A 25,251-nucleotide genomic window follows, 5' to 3' on the forward strand; every position below is an offset into this window, starting at 1 on the left:
TAACTACCATGGCCTTTAAAGGACTCTCTATTCATGATCTGTTATGCACTGGCTCTGTCCTCTTCTCTAAAAACTGTCCCCTTGTTTCCTGGACTTCAGTCACACTGGCCTTGTTGTTCTTCCTTTAATAAGCCAAGCTTGATTCAGCTTCAAGGCCTTTAAACTTGCTGTTCCTTCTGCCCAGAATGCTCTTCCCCCAAGATCTTTGCATGGCTGCCTTCATCTCAAGAGTAAGGTCTCTGCTGGTTACTCAATTTATACCTCTGCATCTGAACAGGCAGCACCTGTGTGATCAAGGTCTAAAAATCTCTTATCACTTGCAGATGACAAAAGGTGTAACTCAAACCAAGACTGTATGAGGCAAACAATTTGGGGTTTGCACACAGTTGTATATACTCATGGTATTTTTTTCTTTCTTTACAGGTTATTTTCAGAGCTTTGTCACCACCATATGATGCAGAGAACCCTTATAGTGCCAAAGTGCAGGAGCAATTGAAGATCACCAACCTCCGTGTGCAGTTGCTAAAACGACAGTCTTGCCCCTGTCAGAGAAATGACCTCACCACAAAGCCTCAACATTTTACACATTATGCAATCTATGATTTCATTGTCAAGGGCAGCTGCTTCTGTAACGGCCATGCGGATCAATGCGTTCCTGCTGATGGCTTCAGACCTGTCAAAGCCCCAGGAGCATTCCATGTGGTATGTAAAACAATTCCCCACCTGTGAAAAACAAACCGTAAGTTACTTTCAGCTTTGGACATTGGTAATCGAAGTTCCCTTAGAGTTGGTCTGCTCTCACATAGTCCTCCCTGTTTCTTCCTCTGCTGATTCACTCCTCCGACTCCATACCCATCTTTTAAAGTGCCAATTAACTTGTGGTTTAGTCTTCAATTTTAGAATTATAAATAGTCAAGTATGATAACCAGATTCCTTGGAATACATCCATGCCAATTTTTAGTGCCATGACCTTCAGATATGAAGTGTAAGGTGAGCAGTAAGAGAGGTTGGCATAATCATATTAGTGGCATTATCACTCAGAAGCCAGCTTTGACAGTAAATGGGAACCATTGTTGAAGACATTTTAAAGTGGAAAAAATAAGAACTTCAGTTTAATGCCTGGTATCTTTTGCTGTTCAGCCAATAGAATGAATAATAATTCTCCTCTGTGAAGAGTTGGCCTGACCCCCTCTCACCCTAAACCATGGTTAAACTCCCTTTCCTCTGCATTCACATATCTCCTTGGGCTTTCCTCTCAACTTTTGCTTGTCTGCATCTCCCAGGAGATCACAAACTCCTGATGACAGGGACTACGTGATCTCTGTTGCCTTAGTCTGGTATGTTACTGGAGCCAGAATTAAGTGTTTGATTGAGTGATAGCAACATAGGAATAAAAAGATAATCAAAACCTATTGTCATTGTCCTCACATCACCTTCTTCCAAAAAACAAGGTTACAAAGTGGCTCAGACAGCAAGTGCCTTGTTGGGATGCACCCAAAGCTATGCGGATTAGGCAAGGGGAAGACAGGTAGGAAAGCACTTCAATTTTTAAATTTTATATTTTTCTCTGATACTTCAGATCAAAGCAAAAATAAATAAATAAAAATTTGAAGATCTCAAAGTATCCTTTCATTTTGTAGAGTAGCCTTCCACATGTGTCATCTTTCTCCCAGCCCTGATAGAGGAAAGGGCCATAAGGGAGCATGAACCAGTTAGCCAGCAGGACAGTTTGTGTCTGCTGGGCTAAGTCCCTGGGGTGCAGGACAACACTGGGGTAACAAAAATGACTATGGAATCAGCCAGAGTTTCAAAAACAGAAACAATGCTATCACTCTAGAAATGAAACTGGGGCTCCCAAGTTGGAGAAAATGAAACATTCACCCAACAAACTAGTTTGCAAACACTAATGGATCTCTGAACTCACATTGCTTCAAATAAAGGATGGACTAATTTGTAATACCTAAGATAATTGGGTTCAAGTATGATTGAAATAGAAAATAACCCAGGGGCACCTCGGGGCCTCAGTTGGTTAAGCATCTGACTTGATTTCAGCTCAGGTCATGATCTCACATTGGTTCGTGAGGTCGTGCCCCAGGTGGGGCTCCATGCTAACAGTGTGGAGCCTGCTTGGGATTCTCTCTCCCTCTCTCTGCTCCTCCTCTCCTAACTAAGCAAACATAAAAAAAAAAAAAAAAAAAAAGAACCCAGACATTCTAGACACATGTCAATCTACTAGACTGTAACTAGAAAGTTTATGTGAAGTAGAGCACCAATAAATTTCGGCCACTAAGTGAATTAGTGAAAGGAGAGCATGCAGGCTGCAATGGACTGAATGTTTGTGTCCCTCCAAAATTCATATGTTGAAAACCTAATCACAGTGTGATGGTATGTGGAGGTGGGGCCTTTGGGAGGTAAGTAGGTCATGAGAGTAGAGCCCTCATGAATGGGATTAGTGGCCTTAAGAGCTGAGAGAGCTAGCTAGCTCTCTTTCTGCCACGTGAGGATACAGTGAGCAGTCAGCAGTCTGTAACCTGGAAGAGGGTCTTTATGAGAACCCGACTATGCTGGCACCCTGATCTTAGATTTCCAGTCTCCAGAACTGTGAGAAGTAAATTTCTTTTGTTTATAAGCCACAAGCTGGTCAAGGGATAAAATCTGGAAAACTACAAGCTGAAGACCAACCACACTGGCCACACAGGCTACCTGAATGCAGTGACTGTCTCTCCGGATGGATTCCTCTGTGCTTCTGGAGGCAGAGATGGCCAGGTCATGCTGTGGGTCCTCAACAAAGGCAAGTACCTTCATGCACTAGATGGCAAGGATGTCATCAATACCCTGTGATTCAGCCCCCACCACTGTGGCTCTGTGTTGCCACACGCCACAGCATTAAGATCTGGAACTTTAAGGTCAAGATCATTGTAGATTAGCCGAAACAAGAAGTTATCAGTATTAGCAGCAAGGCAGAGCCACCCCAGTGTACCTCCCCAACCTGGTCTTCTGATAGCCAGACTATTTGCTGGCTATCCAGACAACCTGGTACAGGTGTGGCAGGTGACCATCGGCACACCCTAGAAATATATGCTAGAGCTTTAGAAATTAAAAAATGGCTTTCTGACTTAAAAAAAGGGAGAGAGAATTCTATTAACTTTGCTAAATTTGAAAAGGGATAAATACAGAGTTATGAGAAACTTCTATAAAAGTCTCAAAATATAACTATTCTATACAGTCTTCTGCCAGCAAGAAAACTGTCAGGCAATGAGCCTGAGCCCCCATGTCTGCACCACTGGCCCTCCACGCCATTCTGCCACTACCCACTGAACTTCTTGTTGCCACCCTGGTACTGCTGCACTCTGGCAGCATCCTCTCCAAAATCACCACAGTCTTCCATCTCAGCCTCACCACCTGGTCTCTGCAAGAGTCAGCTCTTGGTGGGCCCATGTGGAGATGGGGCCTCCAGATCCCATCCTGAGAGTCACAAAATACTATAAGAGAGACACCAGTAGCAGAAAGAATCTGGTAGGAGGTGTCTACCAGTATAATGGAGAGCCTTATGTCCTCCCTAGCATCTGGAAGGCAGAGGCCCAGATTGATGTAAAAAATATGGACAAAGAATATCTGCCCATTGCAAGACTGGCTGAATTTTGCAAGACATCTATAGGACAGACCCCGGTGGAGGACAGCAAAGAGTTGAAAATTGGCCAGTATATCACTGTGCAGACCATTTCTGGAATTAAGGCCCTGGGTATCAAACTGGTTTTCTGCATAGATTTTTTAAGATCAGCCAAGATGTCTTTTCTACCCAAACAATCAGACACACTGGCATGCAGCTGCAAGGTTAACAATACTATGACCCCCCCCCCAAGACTTGTGGCTTTGACTTCACAAGCACTATGGAGGACATTTCAAAAATGCCATAGCAAAGTGTCCTTCTGCACACCTATGCCCACAATCCCATGGAAGTGGACCCTCATTCTGAGAAATAGAAGGAAATAGCAACAGCAGTGAAAAAAAGAATCTCTCTACGTTCTTTGACATGGCCTACCAAGACTTTGCCAGTAGTGATGGTAACAAGGATGCCTAGGCTGTACATCACTTCACTGAAGAGGGCATTAATGTCTCTCTCTGCCAATCCTATACCAAGAACATGGGCTTATATGGTAAGTGTGTGGGAGACTTCACTGTGGTCTGCAAAGATGCTGATGAAGTCAGAGAGGTGGAATCACAGATGAAGACACTGATCCATCCCATGTATTCCAACCCTCCTCTCAATGGAGCCCGAGTTGCCTCAACCACTCTGACCATCTAGATTTTCAAAAACAATGGTTGTTAAGAAGCACAAGTCATGGCCAGCTGCATCATTAGCATGCAGATTCGGCTGGTCTCCAACCTCAAGAAGGAGGACTTCTCCCACAATGGGCAGCACATCCCTGACCAGACTGGCATATTTTGTTTCACAGGGCTAAAGCCCAAACAGGTGGAGCAGCTGACCAAGGAGTTCTCATCTACATGACAAAGGTCAGCCTCATCTTTGTAGCAAGGATCATCTTGGACAACTGGGCTATCTTGCTCATGACATCCACTCAGTCACCAAATGATTTTCCTGATGAGAGGGAACAGAGTCAACTGTCCTGTCTTCAGCCTCTGTATTTGTAAGATTCACAGGATGAGGGAGGGTGGAGGTGATTGGCAGATCATTTCTTTCAACCACTCAGTGAATGAATGTTGCTCAGAAAATAACATGTAGTTAAACAGGACAGGGGCATCTGTAGCTGATGTCTGGAACTGTGTGGCTTGAAACCAAACTCTCCCTCAGCTTTTTATCTATAACTTTTCTAAAGTAGTTTACATGTATAAGAGAGTCACATTCTTAAAAGAAAACCATCAATCATGCCATTGTAATATTGCAGAAGCTTTAACTGAAGCACCTTACAGTGTTAAGAGTTCCTCTGTGGACCCAGCGTGAGACATAGCCCTTGTTAAAGGCTTTGTGAGAAGACCTAGTCCTAACATTAATGGTCAGCCTGTTTATCTTCCCGTGACTGAGCAATCTTATCAATAGACCATGTTACTGAAATCGTGTTTTATGAAAACCAGAATCTACTGCCACTGCAGCAAGGAAAATTAAAAATGCTCTTTCCTATCTTGTTTAAGAAAAGAGAAAGAAGTTTCTCCCTTTTTAATGTTTCCAGGCATTTTAATGTTCCTCTCTTTTCCCTTATCCCTGCTGTTCTTTGCCTACGGCACAAAGATCTCTAACTAGCCTAGATTTTCATCCTGTTCTACTGCCTGATTGACCATCAACCCCATTTTCTCAGGATTTATTTATTTGAAGAGTAAAGGACATAATTTGCTATTCATCCCATACCCTCGTCTTTCTCAGCAATGATTAGTGGAAGAGTAGGCAACTGCACTTTATTTCAGCATCCTTTTCGATGATTGAATGTTCAATTTTCTCCCGCTGGGTTTTGCCTCTGCACAGTGGGACCTCATACTTCTGTTCAGTGTGGTTGTACAGTCTTGCATCTCACATCATGAGTTGGGTAATGCAGGGTAATACTAGGAAAGAGGATATTCTGGACCTTGGTTTTAACCTTGTGTGCTGCCAGCTGGGCTCAGGCTTCACCCTTTGGAAAGATAACAACCATCTGTTCTAATCATGTAGACTTATTGCAGCCTGGGTTCTCTGTCATAATAAAGTTACTGTAGGATGACCTTTCCCATCCCAAAAAAGAAAACTGGTAGCCTATAGAAAGGATCTGGATAACCAAGTAAAGGGGATTATTTAGTAAGTGTTTTTCATTTTAAAATGATGTTGGAATGAGAAGTCTCCATCCTAGAAGACCTTAGCGGATTGAAACTTCACTTCCTTACTAATCTCAGGTCACTCTGAAATTGGAAGCAACTTCCTTTGAAAATAATACTAGTTTGGGGGCGCCTAGGTGGCTCAGTTGGTTAAGTGTCTGACCTTTGATCTCAGCTCAGGTCTTGATCTCAGAGTCATGAATTCAAGCCCTGCATTGGGCTCTATAGTGGACATGAAACCTACTTAAAAAAAATAATACTGGTTTTGTGCCATGCTGCTCCCCAATTTTCATATCGATTTCAGCAGCAGTGGTGGTAGCCCCTAGTACTGTAACTACAGCATGTGCCAAAACCAGGCAAGATCAAGTCAAACTTAGAGCCAGGGCAGGGTAAGGGAGAAGAAACAGGCTAAGTGGCCAATGGTATGTTGGCTTCCAGGATCCAGTTCTATGAAAATCCTTGTCTCTACTTGCTTTAAAAAAGTTATTTTTGGGGCGCCTGGGTGGCGCAGTCGGTTAAGCGTCCGACTTTAGCCAGGTCACGATCTCATGGTCCGTGAGTTCGAGCCCCGCGTCAGGCTCTGGGCTGATGGCTCAGAGCCTGGAGTCTGTTTCCGATTCTGTGTCTCCCTCTCTCTCTGTCCCTCCCCTGTTCATGCTCTGTCTCTCTCTGTCCCAAAAATAAATAAACGTTGAAAAAAAAAATTTTTTTTAAAAAGTTATTTTTGTTTTTTAAGCCATAAGCAATTGGACCAGCAGACGCTTATGATTGGAAATAGGAATAGTTCTAGTTTCAGATTTTTCCCATCCCCAAGCTTAAGTGCATTTTATTTTTATGTATTTTTTTCTGGATTATAAAGAGTTGGTATTAAATTTGGGAATGATTGCCTCTTTTAAATGTGATATTCTTATTTCCCTAACTGCTTAGATGAGCAAATTGCACATTAAAAGCATACTCTTTTGTGTAATTAATTAATAACATGGCCATAAGGTCAGTTGTCCTCCCACATTTGTATGAACACTATTCATTTTACATATGCAGGTATAAATAACTGGATTCCTAAATTGTGCCTGTACAATGGAAGGTAGCCTCTTGAAAAACATTCTTTTACTAGTCAGTTTGTCATAGGTATGTGTGTATAAATATAACATTGTTTAGCACAGTTTTTCTTATAGTTAGTGGTCCTGAACCAGGGGCACTGGGAGCATTACCTGGGAACTTGTTAGAATTATCAGTTCTCAGGCCCTACCCCAGCCCTACTGAATCAGAAACTCTAGAGATGGGGCCTAGGTGATTTCAGTGCTTGCTAAAGTTTGAGAGCTGCTGCTTAATAGACTGTGCCAATTCATCTATTGTTGTCAGGATGAGTAATTAATTAATGAAGTCTGATTTTATGCGCCAGAATTTTTGATGGCCGATGACAATTAAGGAAGTTAATGCAAATGATACTTAATCTGTTTCTCAAGTTATCTAAGATGTTAGGGTCATTTTCTCCCTGTGAGAGAGGGGAGCAGAAAAAGGCACAAAGTGCAAGTTGGCACCCTCATTTACTTTGAAACACTCCTCCTATGTCTTTTACTAACCACTTCATGCTTCCCCTTCTTCCCAGATACATTCTCAAATACATTCCATTTATTCTTTACCAGTTCAGATTTTTCTCATCTGTTCATTTTACTGGAAGGCAGAACAGTGAAGTAATTAAGACCCTAGCTTTGGAGTCAGATCTGGATTTGATTCACCACACCATTTGCTAAGTTACTCAGTCTCACTGAACCTCAGTTTCCCAAGCAAATAAGATCTACCTTATATAGTTATTGTGAGTTTTAAAATTTTGATAGCCTGTGCCTGGCATATAGTAGCCACTACTGACGTTGCTATTACTATATTGTATTACCCCAGCCACTTCTACTTCTTCTCCCACATACACTTCTTCCCCGTAACAACAAAAATAAATTGTAGCTTATGTGCTGTTTGACCTGTTCACAAGGTTGGGGGTTTGTGACAAGGAAACTTTGACTCCAGCCTGCTTGGATCCCAGACATTATGCAAAAAGGAGATCTGAAGCTTTTTCTCTTTGCAGCTGGAAAGGACTGATGTAGTTCTCTTTTTCCTAGCAGCTGGTGATTTTACAGCTGTTGGATGATGGATGGTAATAAGGAACATGGAACATTTCACTGTTTTAGTAACATATCATTCATTGGATACCACAGAAGCCTTAGAACACTGTGAAGAATTGTTTAAATACCTTGCTCTATACTTGTTAAGGTGGATTTTTCCTTTGTAATCAGAAACTAATTATAAAAGAGTATCAATATTTTAACTGGTGTATTCTAAAACTAAGAGTAAACATTGAAACCATATGTAGAACCATATAGTGGGGTTTGAGGAAAATGTCACTTAGCTACCTAACTCTGTAAGGCAAGTGTTAGAATTACTCATATAGTTTCATTACAAACATTTTTCTCATCTGAATCTGAATACATTATATATTTATGTTTGCACATCTCATATATCAAGTTTTATATTGTCAGAACAGGTTTAAGACTACATTTTTCATCTTCAAAAAATTTTTTAATGTGCTGTGGAATAAGCCAAAAATAATAATTAGAAACCTCTTAACTCTTCAAGGAATTAAAGAAAAGAACAAGGGCTTGAAAACAGTAATGAAGGCAGCAGCAATCCAATCATTTCATTTGTCACATTAGGATCTGGAAGAAAGGGTAATCCTATCACCAAAATGGTGCACAGTGTTGTGTTCCAAATATTAACAAACTTATTATAAAGCCTGCCAATTTGATACAGTTAGTGTGAGATTATCCTTAATCCATTTCAAGGTCTTGACCTTCTTATTTTAATGTTCCTGAGTGTTACTATGTTATAGCTTTGTCATTAGTCCCTTGGCAATGAGTAACTACAGATACCATAGAAGGTGTACAGAATGTTGATTATACTTCATTTACTACCTTGTGTTTTCTAGTAGAAGGGCAAGCTAGTAAAATATGTTCATGGCTGGAAATTGTTAGTGTTTTGATTGTAAAACTTCCCAAGTAATCTAGCTTTATTTTCGCTTAAGACAGCAAGATATACTTTTTCTCTTAGTGGCAAAAGTGGCCTAAGTATATTCTTTTTATTTGAAGATCAGGAAACCAGAAGACTTCATTCATTACAAAACAATTTTTGCACTCATGAAAGAATTACCTATGGGGTTCCTTTCAAAGTTTTTCCCAGAATGTTTAAATATTTATTTGCAGGCCTTTGACTATTTCACAGAAAGGTTAAGTGAAAAAACAACTGAAAACTAAATTGTTGGTGTCAGAGCTGACATTTCTGAAAGTAAAATATAAGTCAATAGAAACGTGAAATTGGTTCTCCAAAATATAATATATATACAATTCAACTTTTCATGAACATGTTTTGCAGAAAGTGAAACATCTATATTTATGTCAAAATTGGAGCATTTTTCAGATACAAAAATAAGTTTCTTTAACAAGTTTGAGCAACTAGTAGAAATTTGGGAAGAAACAACTTAAATTTGACATTTTTCCTACTGTAAGTACTTGTCAGATATTCAAGGTATATCTCACTTTGAAAATTTTTCTTATAAATATTTCTTTTTCACTGTAGCATTTTTGGATCCATTCTGCAGATATCTGGGAGATCTCTGGGTCTGCAAGGCCTAGTCTTGTCGTTTCACTGCTAATATAATGACGAGGAGGTGGTGGCGGTGGGGGGGAGCTACATGGAAAGAGAAAAGCTGAGGTTACAGATAGAGATCTCACTTCTGGTTCACAACCCCAGAACTCGTATCTCTGTGGTATTTCATTTGCGTCTTGCCAATTCGGTAAGAGCTGGAAATGTACTTCAATTTGTCCTAAAACAATTACATTCAGTAGAAGATAAGCTGTAATTTAAGTCCTTATTCCCTCTTACAAGAATTTTTAGTCACCAGACACACAAAGTTAAAATACAAACACACACACACGCACACACACAGTGTCCTAATGATTCCACAAGACAGAAAATTCATAGCTATTTCAAATAGTGAGGAAAACAAGGTCTTCTAATTTTGGCATTAAAAGCCTTAAAGCTATAATTGAAACTACAATTGTGTTATATCTTAGCAATGTAAATATGTTAATGGAATAAAATATTACATGTGTGGGGATATGAAAGGACTGTAGTATTTATTAACTCATAATAAGATTTTTTTTTAGCCATATGGAATTCTGATACCTCTTTAGCACTTTAGCTCTTTAGATAGAAATTAAAAACAGAAAATTATGGTTTCAAAAACTAAAATATATTTTTAGCTTTAAAAGACTTCACATATTAGAAATGGGAAAATGATTGCATTTGTTCCACTATTAAATATTTTATATATAATACAAACAGTTATGAAGTTTGTAAGAGTAAACACTGGTCAGACGTCCTTTGCCTTTTATTTTTGCATTTCTAAGGGCACCACTACCAGGCATGTAATTTGGCTGGCTCAGTCAGCTCTCAGAATTCCTGAAGGGTAGAGGTTTCTTTGTTTCCCAGATAAGGCTCTGGTAGGTATTAAAATTAAAGAGAAGGTGGAATCATAGTATTTCCATAGCATAGTATTCTGAAAAGAGGTTAAATATTGTAGTTATAACATATTTATCTTTTAATTCTTATTTGCCATTTAATTCAATTCTCATGTGTAAAAAAAGCGGGGGGCACTTAACTCTGTGGGATTACACAGGCATAGGAGCACTGAAGAGGAATGTGCTCCAAACTGTGCCACCCAATTTCACTAACATAAAAGATGAGGAATTATAGCTTATGCTATCAAGCAATTAGGTCATTAGTGGCCTTGAAAACAAAACTCAAATCATTCTTCAGGACTCTCACATTCTTTTATTCTTCTGTACTATTCTTTTATTTTTTTTTACATTTATTTATTTTTGAGAGAGAGGGAAAGACAGAGTGTGAGTGGGGGAGGGCAGAGAGGAGGGAGACACAGCATCTGAAGCAAGCTCCAGGCTCTGAGCTGTCAGCACAGAGTCCGACACCGGGTTTGAACTCACAAACCGTGAGATCATGACCTGAACCAAAGTCAGATACCGTGAGATCGTGACCCGAGCTGAAGTTGAGTATGCTCAACTGACTGAGCCATCCAGGCGCCCCTCCCCTGTACTACTCCTGATTAAAATACTTACTTCACCGTATTGTAATTATTTTCTTACATATCCAACTTTCCCTATCTGCTAAGCTACTTTCTTCTTTAATGGCACATACTGGAACATTCACAATGTCTAACATAAGTTCAAAAAGTCCTGAATTGCTAAATGAATTAATTAATCAATGGCATTTTAAAGTTAAGAGATTCATTTCAGTTAATAATGTCAATAATATTAACAGTAATGACTGTTCTTGATTGTGTCACATTTCTACACACATTTTTTCTTTAAATCCTCAAATACATGGAGCTGTTATTATTACCTTATTTTATAGGTAGGAAATTAGGTCTTGCTTTAAGGAATTTGTCCAAAATTATTGAGAGCAGTGATTAGGAACCCCATGTATCTAATTCCAAAATTTATTCTCTTTATGTCACATTTACCCTCATAATGCTAAGGAAAAAAATCTCAGAACTCTTCAGTAGAGTTTCATCTATATTAAGGTGCTTATTGTTTTCACTGATAATTATTGTGGTCTTATTAAGGCAATAAGATAAAGACTTTTAAGATCATCTAGAGAAAAGGAAATCCTGTCGAACAAGCTTTGTAATAAACATAATCATACAAATACTAGGAGTGTCAGATGGATTACTGTATCTTTGATCCAGACTCACATTTCCTCAGAGAATAACTAAATTATCTTCAGTATTTCTTTTTAATTATTTATTTCTTAAAATTGAGGCAAAAGAGAAACACATAGTGAGACCATTTCCAATACTGCCATTGTTTTTCTTAAAATCTTTTCAGAATATAGATGACATAAAATGCTTTGGGACATTTTTAACATGATTTTCTTGGTTATACAGAAAAAAACTGTAATAGAAATTCACAGTTATATCATCTATATTAAATTTTAATTTTTAAAATGCCATTCCAATCTTAATTTCCTTTTTTCTTAATATAAAAAACTTTAATTATCCAATCATAAAACATTGGTTTATAAATAATATAGCAACCAAAAAAACCATTTACAAAGTAACTAACCTATGCCACTAAGTTAACCTGCTACATTTTGTTACTAAAAGACCTGAAGTCACAAGAGATCTGTGAATCCATCTGGTTCTTCAGATTACAATGGGATTGAGATGGCTTTGCCAGAAAATCAAACTGTTATCATTCAATATATGGAAAGCAAGATCCTGCTCACAGTGGTTTAGATATTAAATAATACGTAATTATAAAGTTTAACATGTTCAACTTTTAGGAATTAATTATATCAGTCTAACACAGTAATACCTGCTTTAATGGAATGCTGAGAGACCAAAGAGTTTCTATAGCATGAAGGTATCTTATAACAGTTTTTTTTTAAAGATTTCAACAACTTTTATAGCTATTTTGCATAAATTGTATGACTTGAAGAAGAGAATAATAAAATTTATAAATATTAAGAGACAAACTGCCGTGACATATCAGCTGTCCCCCAACATAATAAATAGTACGATATTAACACTTAATTTATTATACTAGATATTCAGAAAGATTGCTTTTCAAATCCTCCAACACCTTTATACTATGAAAGTTTAATTTTGCTTTTTAATCAAAATAAAATCTTAAAATATTTTTGTCTAGACATTGTTAACCTAGCTGTGACTGTAAGTATTAGAAGGAGCAGTTATACTTCCCTAGTAAGGAAAGAGAAGAGCAGCATATTCTTGGCTATAATATTTTATTGCAGTAAAAATATAGATGACTATATATTTTAAGATTCAGGATTAGTTTAATATCAGAAAATCAACCAATATAATACACCATAATAATAAAACAGTGGATAAAAACCACATGCTCATCTCAATGGATTCTGACAAAATTCAACATTCTTTCTTGACTAAAAAGGGAAAAAAATCGACAAAGTATATATAGAAATGAATTTACTCAACATGAGTAAAGGCATCTATGAAAATCCCAGTTAACATCATACTTAAAGGTGAAAGACTGAATGCTTTCCCTACAAAGATCGGGAATAAGGCAAGGATGCCTGTTCTCACAACTTCTACTTATTATTGTACTAGAAGTTCTAGCCAGGGCAATTAGGAAAAAAAAAAAAAAAAGAAAGAAAGAAAAAATAAAAGGAAAAGAAATAAAAGGCATCCAGATTGGAAGGAAGAAGTAAAACTATGTATGTTCACAGATGACATGATCTTATATGTAGAAAACCCCTAAGAATCCACAAAAAGAAAAAAAAAATAACAAAACAACAACAGCAACAGCCAAAACAACTGTTAGAGCTCATAAACAAGTTCAGCAAAGTTGGATATAAAAGAATACATAAAACCCAGTTGTGTTTCTGTACACTAGTGATGAATAATCCAAAAATAAAATTAAGAAAACAATTCTGTTTACAATAGCATCAAAAAAAGAATAAAATACTTTGGCATAAATTTAACCAAGTAAATGTAAGACCTGTACACTGAAAACTCTGAAATATTCTTGAAAGAAATTAAAGATCTAAATAAAAGGAAAAACATCCTGTGTTCATGGATTGGAAGGTTTAATATTGCTAAGATGGAAATAGTCCCCAAATCGATATACAGGTTCAATGAAACCCCATCAAAATTCCAAATGCCTTCTTTGCAGAAATGGACAATCTGAATTCATATGGAAAGGAAAGGGACCTTAAATAGTCAAAACAATTTTGAAGAACAATGAAGTTGGAGGGCTCACACTTTCCAATTTCAAAACTTACCACAAAGCTACAGTAATAACAAAACAGTATGGTACTGGCATAAAGATAGACACAAAAATTGATAAGATAAAGATTCCAGAAATAAATCCATACATCTGTGGTAAATTGATTTTTAACAAAGATGTCCAGATTATTCAATGGAAAGAGTCTTTTCAATAAATGGTACAGGGACAAGAGAATAACCACATGCAAAAGAATTTGGACCCCTTTCTTACACCACATACAAAAATTAACTTATAAGGGATCAAAGACTTAAATGTAAACCTAAAATTATAAAACTCTTAGAGGGAAACAAATGTAAGTCTCTGTGACCTTGGATTAGGAAATGGTTTCTTAGATTTGACACCAAAAGCACAGAACAACAAAAGAAAAAATAAATAAATTGGACTTCATCAAAAGTAAAAATTTTTGTGCATCAAAAGATGCTGTTGGGGTTCCTGGCTAGCTCAGTTGGTAGAGCATGCAACTTTTGATCCTGGAGTTATACGTTCAAGCTTCACACTGGGTTTGGAGATTCACTTAAAAGTGAAAAGACAGAGAGGGCAAGATGGTGGCCAACTAGAAGGACCCTAGGTTCACCTAGTCCCATGAATACAACTAGGTAATTATCAAATTATCCTAAATACCCCAGAGATTGACCCAAAGACTGGCAGAACAAAGTCCATAATTAAAGGTAGAGAAGAGGCAATAATGAAGAAAGTAGGAAGTATGGAGACTTGGTTCAGGAGAGAAAGAGATCATGGCCACTGCAGTGGGGAGGGAGCCGTGGTCATCGAGAAGGGTAAGAGATGGACAGGGGAGTGAACAGGGAAGAAGCAGCCTCACAGTAATTTGCTTGAAAAATGAGAGGGACTGAATTTCATGAGTTCTTGCAACCAGCAGGGCCTAAAGCCTGGAGTTTTAAAGGTCAGCAGGCTTGGCTCAGGGAAAGTCCCTAGGGCATTGGGGCTGCTCTTGGAGAGAAGACAGAGCAAACAGCCCTTGGACATACAGCATGGAAACAGCAATCTAAAAAACCCCTTAGGCACACAGTGGGCAGGTTATTTACTCATCTCCCAGCATGTCCCAGAGGGGCAATGTTCACAAAGACACCCTTCCAGGAACAAAGGAACTGGCAGGTGCCATTTCTCCCCCACCCTGCAGCATAAGCACAGGGCCATTTGTGAGAACCAGTACAGTAGTCACTACCTAACTTGCTTACATCCAGCCCTGCCCCACAGTGCTCTGGTGGAACTGCCCTTCCAAGTCATACTTGCCTTAGTACCAGTGCAACAGGCTCTCTCCCCCAGACCAGACCAAACTCCCACCCACACTGTCTCAAGATCTGGGAATTTTGCAGGTTCCTGCAGCAGTGGCAATAGATCTCATTTCACAAGCAGACCAGAGCACATCTAGTTAAAATCCACCACATTCAGGCCAGGGATAAAACACTGACCACAACAGGCAAAGAGAGACTCTGCAGACAACTGGCCTGAAGGATAAAGTGGCCAGAACACAACAGCAGAGCACACATCGGAGATACTCCCTGAAGTGACAGACCTGGGGGACAGGGCACTACAGAACCTCTTCTTCATAAGGTCAAGAAGAGGAGACATAGCTGGCTTTTCTAACACAGAGAAGCAGGCACAGAGACTCAGACAAAATAAGAAAACAAAGGAATTTGTCTCAAATGAAAGAATAGGAAAAGGCCATGGCCAGAGATCTAAGTGAAACAGATATAAGCAACATGCCTTATACAGAATTTAAAGTAATGACCATAAAGATACTCATTGAACTTGAGAAAAGAGTGGAAAACACCAGTGAGACCCTTAACACAGAGATAAGGAATAACAGAGTATAAATAAAGAGCTCAATAGACAAAGTCAGAAACATTTGATGGAATGAACAGTAGGCTAGAAGAAGCAGAAAAACGAATTAATGACCTAGAAGACAAAGTAATGGAAAGTAATCAAGCTGAACGAAAGAGAGCAAAAAGAATTATGCAAAATGAGAATATACTTAAAGAACTCAGTGACTCCATCAAATGTAATAACGTTTGTATTATAGGAGTCCCAGAAGAAGAGAGAGAAAAGAGGGCAAAAAAATTTTTTGAAGAAATAGTAACTGAAAACTTCCCTAGTCTGGGGAAGGAAACAGAAATCCAGATTCAGGAGGCACGGGGAACCCTCAGCAAAATCAACAAAGGCAGATCCATACCAAGGTGTATTGTAGTTAAAATAGCAAAACATAGTGATAAAGAAAAAAATCTTTAAAGCAGCAAGACCAAAGAAGACAGTAACATACAAGGGAAACCCCAAAAGGCTATCAGTGGATTTTTCAGCTGAAGCTTTCCAAGCCAGAAGAGACTGGCATGATATATTCAAAGTGCTGAATGGAAAAAATTTACAGCCAAGAATACTGTATCCAGCAAGGCTATCATTCAGAATAGAAGGAGAAATAAAGAGTTTCCTAGACAAAACAAAAACAAAACCTAAAGGAGTTTATGACCACTAAACCAACCCAGCAAAAAATATTAAAGGGGACTCTGTGAGTGGAAAGGGAAGATCAAAAGTGACAGTATGAGAGTGGGAAACACATAAGGAATAAGAATAAACATTTCTAAAAAAATCAGTCAAGGAACTCACAAAATAAAAGGATGTAAAATATAATAAAATATACCTAAAAATGAGGAGAGGAGTGAAGAATGGATTCAAAATTAAATGACCACCAACTTAATATAGACTGCTATATGCAAAAGATATTGTATACAAACCTAATGATAACCACAATAAAAACCACTAATACAAATGCAAATAAATAAAGGAAAAGAAATCCAAATATATGACTAAAGAAAACCAGCAAGCCATGAAAGAGAGAAAGACAAGAAAGAATCAGAGAAAATCTTCAGAAGTGACCACAAAACAAGTAATAAAATGGCAATAAATACATAGTTATCAATAATTACTTTGAATGTAAATGGACTAAATGCTCCAATCAAAGCCAAGGTGACAGAATGTATTTAAAAAAAAAAAAAAAGGAACCATCTACATACAGCCTACAAGAGACTCATTTTAGACCTAAAGATACCTGCAGATTGAAAATGAGGGGATATAAAACATTTATCTTGCAAATGGATGTCAAAAGAACGGTGGAGTAACAATACTTATATCAGACAAAATAGACTTTAAAACAAAGACTATTAACAAAGAAGGACACTATATAATATAAAAGGGACAATACAAGAAGATATAGAAGACAATACAAGACAAGACAAGACAATACAAGAAGATATAACAGTTGGCCTCCACCCAACATGGAGGCATCAAATGCCTAAAAGAGTGAATAACAAACGTAAAGGACCTAACCAGTAATAATACAATAGTAGGGGACTTTACTTATTTATTTATTTATTTATTTATTTTTTTATTTTTATTTTTTTAATTTTTAAATTTTTAATGTTTATTTTTGAGATACAGAGACAGAGTGTGAGTGGGGGAGGGGCAGAGAAAGAGGGAGGCACGGAACTCAAAGTGAGCTCCAGGCTCCATGCTGTCAGTGCAGAGCCTGATGTGGGGCTCGAGCTCGTGAACCATGAGATCATGACCTGAGCCAAAGTCAGACACTTAACCAACTGAGCCATCCAGGTGCCCCAAGAGAAGGGGACTTTTACACCCACTTATATCAATGGACAGATCATCTAAATGGAAAATCAATAAGGAAACAATGGCTTTGTATGACATATTGGACCAGACAGATTAAGAGATATTCAGAATATTCTACAGCATTCTACAGCAGCAGAATACACATTCTTTTGAAGTGCACATGGAGAATTCTCCAGAATGGATCATATATTTTGCCACAAAACAAACCTCAACAAATTCAAGAAAATCGAAGTCATAACATGCACTTTTTCTGACCACAGCACTATAAAATTAGAAGTCAACCATAAGAAAATATCTAGGAAGTCCACAAATACATGGAGGTTACATAACATGCCACTAAACAATGGAAGGGTCAACCAGGAAATAAAAGAAATAAAAAATACATGGAACCAAACAAAAATGAAAACTCAATGGCTCAAAACTTGGGATGCGTCAAGTGGTTCTAAGAGGGAAGTTTATAGCAATACAGGCCTACCTCAAGAAATAAGAAAATATCAAATAAACAATCTGACCTTACACCTAAAGGAGCTAGAAAAAGAAGAACAAACAAAACCTGAAACGAGCAAAAGGAATGAAATAATTACCATTAGAGCAGAAATAAATGATACAGAAACCAGGAAAACAATGGACAATAGAATAGATCAATGAAACCAGGAGCTGGTTCTTTGGAAAAAGTCAATAAATTGATAAGACCTATCAAGAAAAAGAGAGAGCAGGGCACCTGGGTGGCTCAGTCAGTTAAGTGTCCGACTTTGGCTCAGGTCATGATGTCATGGTTTGTGAGTTCAAGTCCCATGTTGGGCTCTGTGCTTACAGCTCAGAGCCTGGAGCCTGCTTCAGATTTCTGTGTTGTCTTCCTCTCTTTCTGCCCCTCCTCTGCTCGTGCTCTCTCTCTCTCTCAAAAATAAACATTAAAAAAAAATTTTTTTTAAAGAGAAAAAGGGAAAGGACCCAAATAAATAAAATTACAAGTGAGAGAGGAGAAATAACAATCAACACCACAGAAGTACAAACAATTATAAGAAAATATGAAAAACTATATGCCAAGAAATTGGACAATCTAGAAGAAATGGATAAATTCCTAGAAACATGTAACCTACCAAAACTGAAACAAAAAGAAATAGAAAATTTGAAGAGACTGATAACCAGCAAAGAAATTGAATCAGTGATAAAAAAAAAAAAAAAGTCCCAACATATGAAAATCCAAGACCAGATGTCTTCATGGGCAAATTCTACCAAACATTTAAAGAAGAATTAATACCTATTCTTCTCAAACTAGTCCAGAAAATAGAAAAAGAAGAAAAACTTTCAAATTCATTTATGAGGCAAGCATTACCATAAAGATACCACAGAGAGAGAGAGAGAGAGAGCGAGCTACAGGCCAACATCCCTGATGAATATAGATGCAAAAATCTTCAACAAAATACTAGCAAACTGAATCCAACAATACATTTTAAAAAGTCATTCACCATGATCAAGTGGGATTTATTCCTGGGTTTCAAGGGTGGTTCAATATTCACAAATCAATCAACGTGATACATCACATCAGTAAGAGAAAGGATAAGAAACATATGATCATTTCAGTAGATGCAGAAAAAGCATTTGACAAAGTACAATATCTATTCATGATAAAACCCCTCAATAAAGTAGGTTTAAAGGGACATATCTCAACATAATAAAGGCCATATATGAAAACCCACAGCTAACATCGTCCTTCATAGGGAAAAACTGAGAGCTTTTCCTGTAAGGTCAGGAACATGACAAGGATGTCCACCACTCTCACCACTTTTACTCAATATAGTACCTGAAATCATAGCCACAGCAATCAGACAACAAATTGGAAAGAAGACGTCAAACTTCCACTATTTGCAGATGACATGATACTTTATATAGAAAACCCAAAAGACTCCACCAAAAAACTGCTAGAACCAATAAATGAATTCAGTGAAGTCATAGTATTCAAAATCAATGTACAGAAATCTGTTGCTTTTCTACACACCAATAATAAAGCTGCCAAAAGAGAAACTTGGAAAACAATTCCATTTGCAATTATACCGAAGATAATAACATATTTAGGAATAAACCTAACCAAAGAGGTGAAAAGACTGTACCCTGAAAATGATAAAACACTGATAAAAGAAATTGAAGACAACACAAAGAAATGGAAAGACTTCCATGCTCATGGACTGGAAGAACAAATACACGTTAAAATGTCTATGCTACCCAAAGCAATCTACACATTTAATGCAGAATTAATTTTCACAGAACTACAACAAATCATCCTAAAATTTGTATGGAACCACAAAAGACCCTGAATAGCCAGAGCAATCTTGAAAAAGAAAAGCAAAACCAGAGGCATCACAATTCCAGACTTCAAGTTATCCTACAAAGCTATAATAATCAAAACAGTATGGTACTGGCACAAAAATAGATACATAGATCAATAGAACAGAATAAAAAAACTAGAAATAAACCCATAATTATATGGTCAATTAATGTTTGACAAAATAAGAATGAATATACAATGGGAAAGAGAGTCTCTTCAAAAAATGGTGTTAGGAAAACTGGACAGTAACATGGAAAAGAATGAAACTGGAACACTTTCTCACATCATACACAAAAATAAATTCAAAATGGATTAAAGACCTAAATGTGAGACCTGAAACCATAAAAATCCTAGAAGAGAGCACAGGCAGTAACTTCTCTGGCATCAAATGTAGCAACTTTTTTTCTAAATAGGTCCCATGGGACAAGGGAAACAAATGCAAAAACTATTAGGACTACATCAAAATAAAAAGCTTATGTACAGTGAAGGAAACAAGAACTCTAAAAGGCAATCTACAGAATGGGAGAAGATATTTGCAAATGACATATCCAATAAAGGATGAGTATCCAAAATATATAAAGAACTTATACAACTCAACTCCCCAAACACAAATACCCCAATTTGAAAATGGGCAAAAGATATTAACAGACATTTCTCCAAAGAAAACAAACAGATGGCAAATAAACACACGAAAAGATGCTCAACATCACTCATCATCAGGGAAATGCAAATCAAAATCACACTGAGATATCACTGCATACCTATCACAATGGTTAAAATCAACAGGTGTTGGTGAGGATGTGGCGAAAAAGGAACCCTCTGGCCCTGCTGGTGGGAATGCAAACTGGTGCAGCCACTCTGGAAAACAGTATAGAGGTTCCTCAAAAAGTTAAAAATAGAACTACCCTACTATCTAGCAATGGCACTACTGGGTATTTACCCCCCAAAATATAAAAACACTAATTCAGAGAGATACATGCACCCCTCTGTTTATAGCAGTATTATTTACAATAGCCAAGATCTGGAAGCAGTCCAAGTGTCCACTGATAGAAGAATGGATAAAGAAGATGTGGCATATATATACAATGAAATATTCAGCCATAAAAAGAATGAAATCTTGCCGTTTGCAACGATGTGGATGGAGCTAGAATGTATTATGCTAAGTGAAATAAGTCAATCAGAGAAAGACAAATACCATATGATTTCACTCATATGTGGAATTTAAGAAACAAAACAAATGAGCAACAAGAAAAGAGAGAGACAAACCAAGAAACAGATTCTTAACCATAGAGAACAAACTGATGGTTACCAGAGTGGGGAACGGGTGAAATAGGTGATGGAAATTAAGGGGTGCACTCGTTGTGAAGAGCACCAAGTGATGTATGCAATTGTTGAATCACTATATTATATACCTGAAACTAAAATGACACCATATGTTAACTATACCGGAATTAAAAACTTAAAAAAAAAAAAAAAAAGGAAAGATGACTGTATGAGAAACAACCATATTTCAAGCAGAAAGATTTCAAATAAATTTTTAATGTCTAAAAGAAAAAAAAATGAAGAGACAATCCACACAATGGGAGAAAATATTTGCAAATCATATATATCTGATGAGTCTAATATCTAGAATATATGAATAGTTCTTATGACTCAAAAATAAAAAGACAAATAACCTAACTTAAAAATTGGCAAGGTTTGAATACACATTTCTCTTAGGAAGATATGCAAATGGACAATTAGCACATGAAAAGATGCTCAACATCCTTAGTCACTAGGGAAATGCAAATCAAAACCACAATGAGATACCACTTCACACTCACTAGGATGACTATAATAAAAAAGATAGATAGTAATAAATGTTGACTAGGATATAGAGAAATTGGAACACTAATACATGGCTGATGAGAATGTAAAATGCTGCTGCTGCTGCTGCTGCTGCTGCTGCTGCTGCTGTGAAAGACAGTCTGGCAGTTCCTCAAAATGTTTAACATAGAGTTACCATATGACCCAGCAATTCTGCTCCTCGGTGTATACCCAAGTGAATTGAAAACATATATCTACATAAAACTGTGGACATGAACATTCATAGCAGCATTATTTATAATAGCCAAAAAGTGGAAACAACCCCAATATCCTTCAACTGATGAATAGATAAACAAAATGTGGTTTATCTGTACAATGGAATATTACCTTATCAAAAATAGTGAAATTATGGAAGGAGCCCAAATGTTCAGACTGATAAATGGATAAAGAATGGATATATAATGGAATATTACTTAGCCCCAAAAAAGAATGAAATCTTACCATTTGCAATGATGTGGCTCGAGCTAGAGTATATTATGCCAAGTTAAATAAGTCATTCAGAGAAAGACAAATACTACGATTTCACTCATATGTGGAATTTAAGAAACAAAACAGATGAACATAGGAGAAAGGAAAAAGAGAGGCAAACCATAAAAGAAACTCTAAACTATAGAGAACAAACTGAGTTGCTGGAGGGGAGGTGGGTAGGGGATGGGCTAAATGGGTGATTAAGTGATAAATTACTAAATTCTACTCCTGAAACTAATATTACACTATATGTTAACTAACTAGAATTTAAATAAAAACATTAAACATAATAAGCAAACAAACAAATAAATACACACACACACAAAGAAAGCTATGTATTTTTTTAAAAAGGAGTATTATTCAACCATAAAAAGGAATGAAGTACTGATGCTACAGCATGAATGAACCTTGAAAAGATGCTAAGTGAAAGAAGCAAGACCACGAAAGACCACATATTGCATTATGCCTTTTGTATGAAATGTCCACAATAGGCATGTCCATAAGGACAGTAATGGTTGCCAGGAGTCAGGGAGAAATGGGGAGTGACTGTTTAATGGGCATGAGGTTTATTTGGTGTGTGATGAAAATGCTCTGGAATTAGACAATGGTAATTACTGCACAACATTTTGATATACTAAAGACCACTGAATTGTATACTTTAAAAATGGTTAAAATGATAAATTTTATGTCACATGAATATAATTATAATAAGAAAAATTAATAGCTAAACACAAACAAAAAAATCCATGGCTGGTTACATAGGAATTTTGCAGAATTTCTTTTAAAGTCCTGGTCATTAAGCTGACTGTTTTTAAAAGCAATAGCTTTGAATGGGTGGGTATTAAAGAAAACTAATTCTTCTAAATGCTGTGGCTATCGTTTCTGGCCATATACAGATGATCACAGGTTTCTTTAATGACTCTGCATTCTGACAGAGTTGCCAAACAAGCATATTTTTTTATATGAGAATACTCAATAATGAAACTACATTTTATAAGATTCACCTAGAAACAAGCACTTTTCCAATATGAAAAGAAGCATCTGAATGAATTAATTAATTCAACAACAAAAGACTATGGAAGAAAACATGCTCTAGCAACTGGCTTCTTGTACTATAATCAGGGGCTCATTTATCTTAAACAAGTCAACTTTTGTAACACCCTCTGTACTGTATAGAATACTGAGTGACAGTCAAACAGAGCTGTCAAGAAAGAAGGAAAACAGTGGGAAATGTGAACTAGAGTGAATTAAATTAAAAAAAAAGAAAAAAAAAACTTTGTAAGAAAATGCAAAATAGTCTGTGACAAGGAATTTTCCTTTATATAACCAGAAGCTATGTGAACACATTGAGCAAGTGAATGTCAATGGGATGAAAAGTACTTATTAATCCCCACAGCATTTCTAATAGAATTTACCTGGCCCCCAACTAATTATAAAAACCATCTAAATCCAAAAAGACATTGAATAAATCCTCACAAATCCTTCCTTCATTCTCATGTCAAACACTGCTTGACAGATAAGTTACTTACAAAATGAGTTCTACTAGTTTTTACCTTCACTTAATTTCCCAGGTTCTTGTCTCACAGTTATGTGTTAATAGTTTTAACAGCATATTAGAAGTTATTATTGTTAATTCCACCATTTTTTTCTAAAATTATTAAAATTAAATAGGTACTAAGAAATTGGAAGTGATATCCCTTTTCCCCTCAAAGAGTTTATCATGAAAAGTTATTTTAGGTGTTGGTGGGAAGGAAAAGAATCCTCACGATTACATCACTGTTCTAAGATGGAGCCTCTAATATTTTAGGACTGTCTTGGGAGTTCTGTCCCCTGTATTTTTTTTTAATTTTATTATTTTTTTTTAAGTTTACATCCAAATTAGTTAGCATATAGTGTTACAATGATTTCAGGAGTAGATTCCTTAGTGTCCCTTACCCATTTAGCCCATCCCCCCTCCCACAACCCCCCCCCCCCGTAACACTTGGTTTGTTCTCCATATTTATGAGTCTCTTCTGTTTTGTCCCCCGCCCTGTTTTTATATTATTTTTGTTTCCCTTCCCATATGTTCATCTGTTTTGTCTCTTAAAGTCCTCATATGAATGAAGTCATATGATTTTTTTCTCTAATTTCACTTAGCATAATACCCTCCAGTTCCATCCATGTAGTTGCAAATGGCAAGATTTCATTCTTTTTGATTCTGAGTAATACTCCATTGTATAGATATACCACACCTTCTTTATCCATTCATCCATCAATGGACATTTGGGCTCTTTCCATACTTTGGCTACTGTTGATAGTGCTGCTATAAACATGGGGGTGCATGTGTCCCTTCGAAACAGCACACCTGTATCCCGTGGATAAATGCCTAGTAGTGCAATTGCTGGGTCATAGGGTAGTTCCATTTTTAGTTTTCTGAGGAACCTCCATACTGTTTTCCAGAGTGGCTGCACCACCTTGCATTCCCATCTGTTCCCTATCTTATCACTGATTTGCATTGTCACCTTGGGAAAGTTTCAGTGTATAAAGACAAGTGCAAAGTGAAGTTACAAAAACAAAACTTAACTAAGATCAAATGAAGAACAGAGATGAAGTAGCTCAAATGGCTATGTAACAACCATCCTAGAAACTTAATACAGTGACCAGATAGCAATTTGGCTTGAAAGAAATTTCAAATTACTTAGCTATACACTGATAAAGTTTCTCATACAGTTTTATAGAAAACTCAAACTTTGCCTAAGGACAAGAAGTATAGCAAGAATCTAATAATATTTGCCAATCTTCTCTTGTTCTATATCTTACAGCTGAACAAATTGTGGCTGTTATAGAGAAGCTAATTTGATATTATAAGGCAAGAAAGCCTTAGATACACTGAAATAAATGTCTTAAAATCAGTGTCTGACTTTATTGTCATTGTACACATGCAAATCTCAAACCAAATTATGCATATAATCTAGCTCTGTTCACTTATAGGATTTATCCAAATAAACATGTCTATTAGACATCATTTTTCAAAGCCCAGTAGTCAGAAGTAATTCTTAAAATCCATTGGAAACAGAGAATAAATAAACAGTTCTATGCAATGAAGTAATGGTGGGGAAAAAATTGCATATGTACACAATAGAATGATCTTATCTAAATGTAATCTTCATAAGCCTCCTGGGCATCACAATATTTAGTTCAATGCTATTTGTAATTTTAAGGCAGAAATATTTATTACAGTCCCCAGAGGAAAGATAAAGTACCTGATGATACTGAAAAGAG

At 36.9% G+C, this 25,251-nt stretch overlaps 1 protein-coding gene and 1 pseudogene across 2 annotated transcripts in view; both read left to right on the forward strand.

Annotated features, from left to right (window-relative positions):
- The window catches only part of NTN4 (netrin 4), a 126,116-nt gene that overhangs the window by 47,129 nt on the left and 53,736 nt on the right, over positions 1–25,251 (forward strand). For both annotated transcript variants that reach the window (XM_058741728.1, XM_058741729.1), the window contains exon 3: positions 424–702. In XM_058741728.1, coding sequence (XP_058597711.1) covers positions 424–702 — 279 coding nt within the window. The remainder of the gene's footprint in view (positions 1–423; positions 703–25,251) is intronic.
- Positions 711–6,293, forward strand: LOC131519061 (aspartate aminotransferase, mitochondrial-like; annotated as a pseudogene).

This window comes from Neofelis nebulosa, chromosome 8, assembly GCF_028018385.1.
Source record: "Neofelis nebulosa isolate mNeoNeb1 chromosome 8, mNeoNeb1.pri, whole genome shotgun sequence".
Classification (NCBI taxonomy): domain Eukaryota; kingdom Metazoa; phylum Chordata; class Mammalia; order Carnivora; family Felidae; genus Neofelis; species Neofelis nebulosa.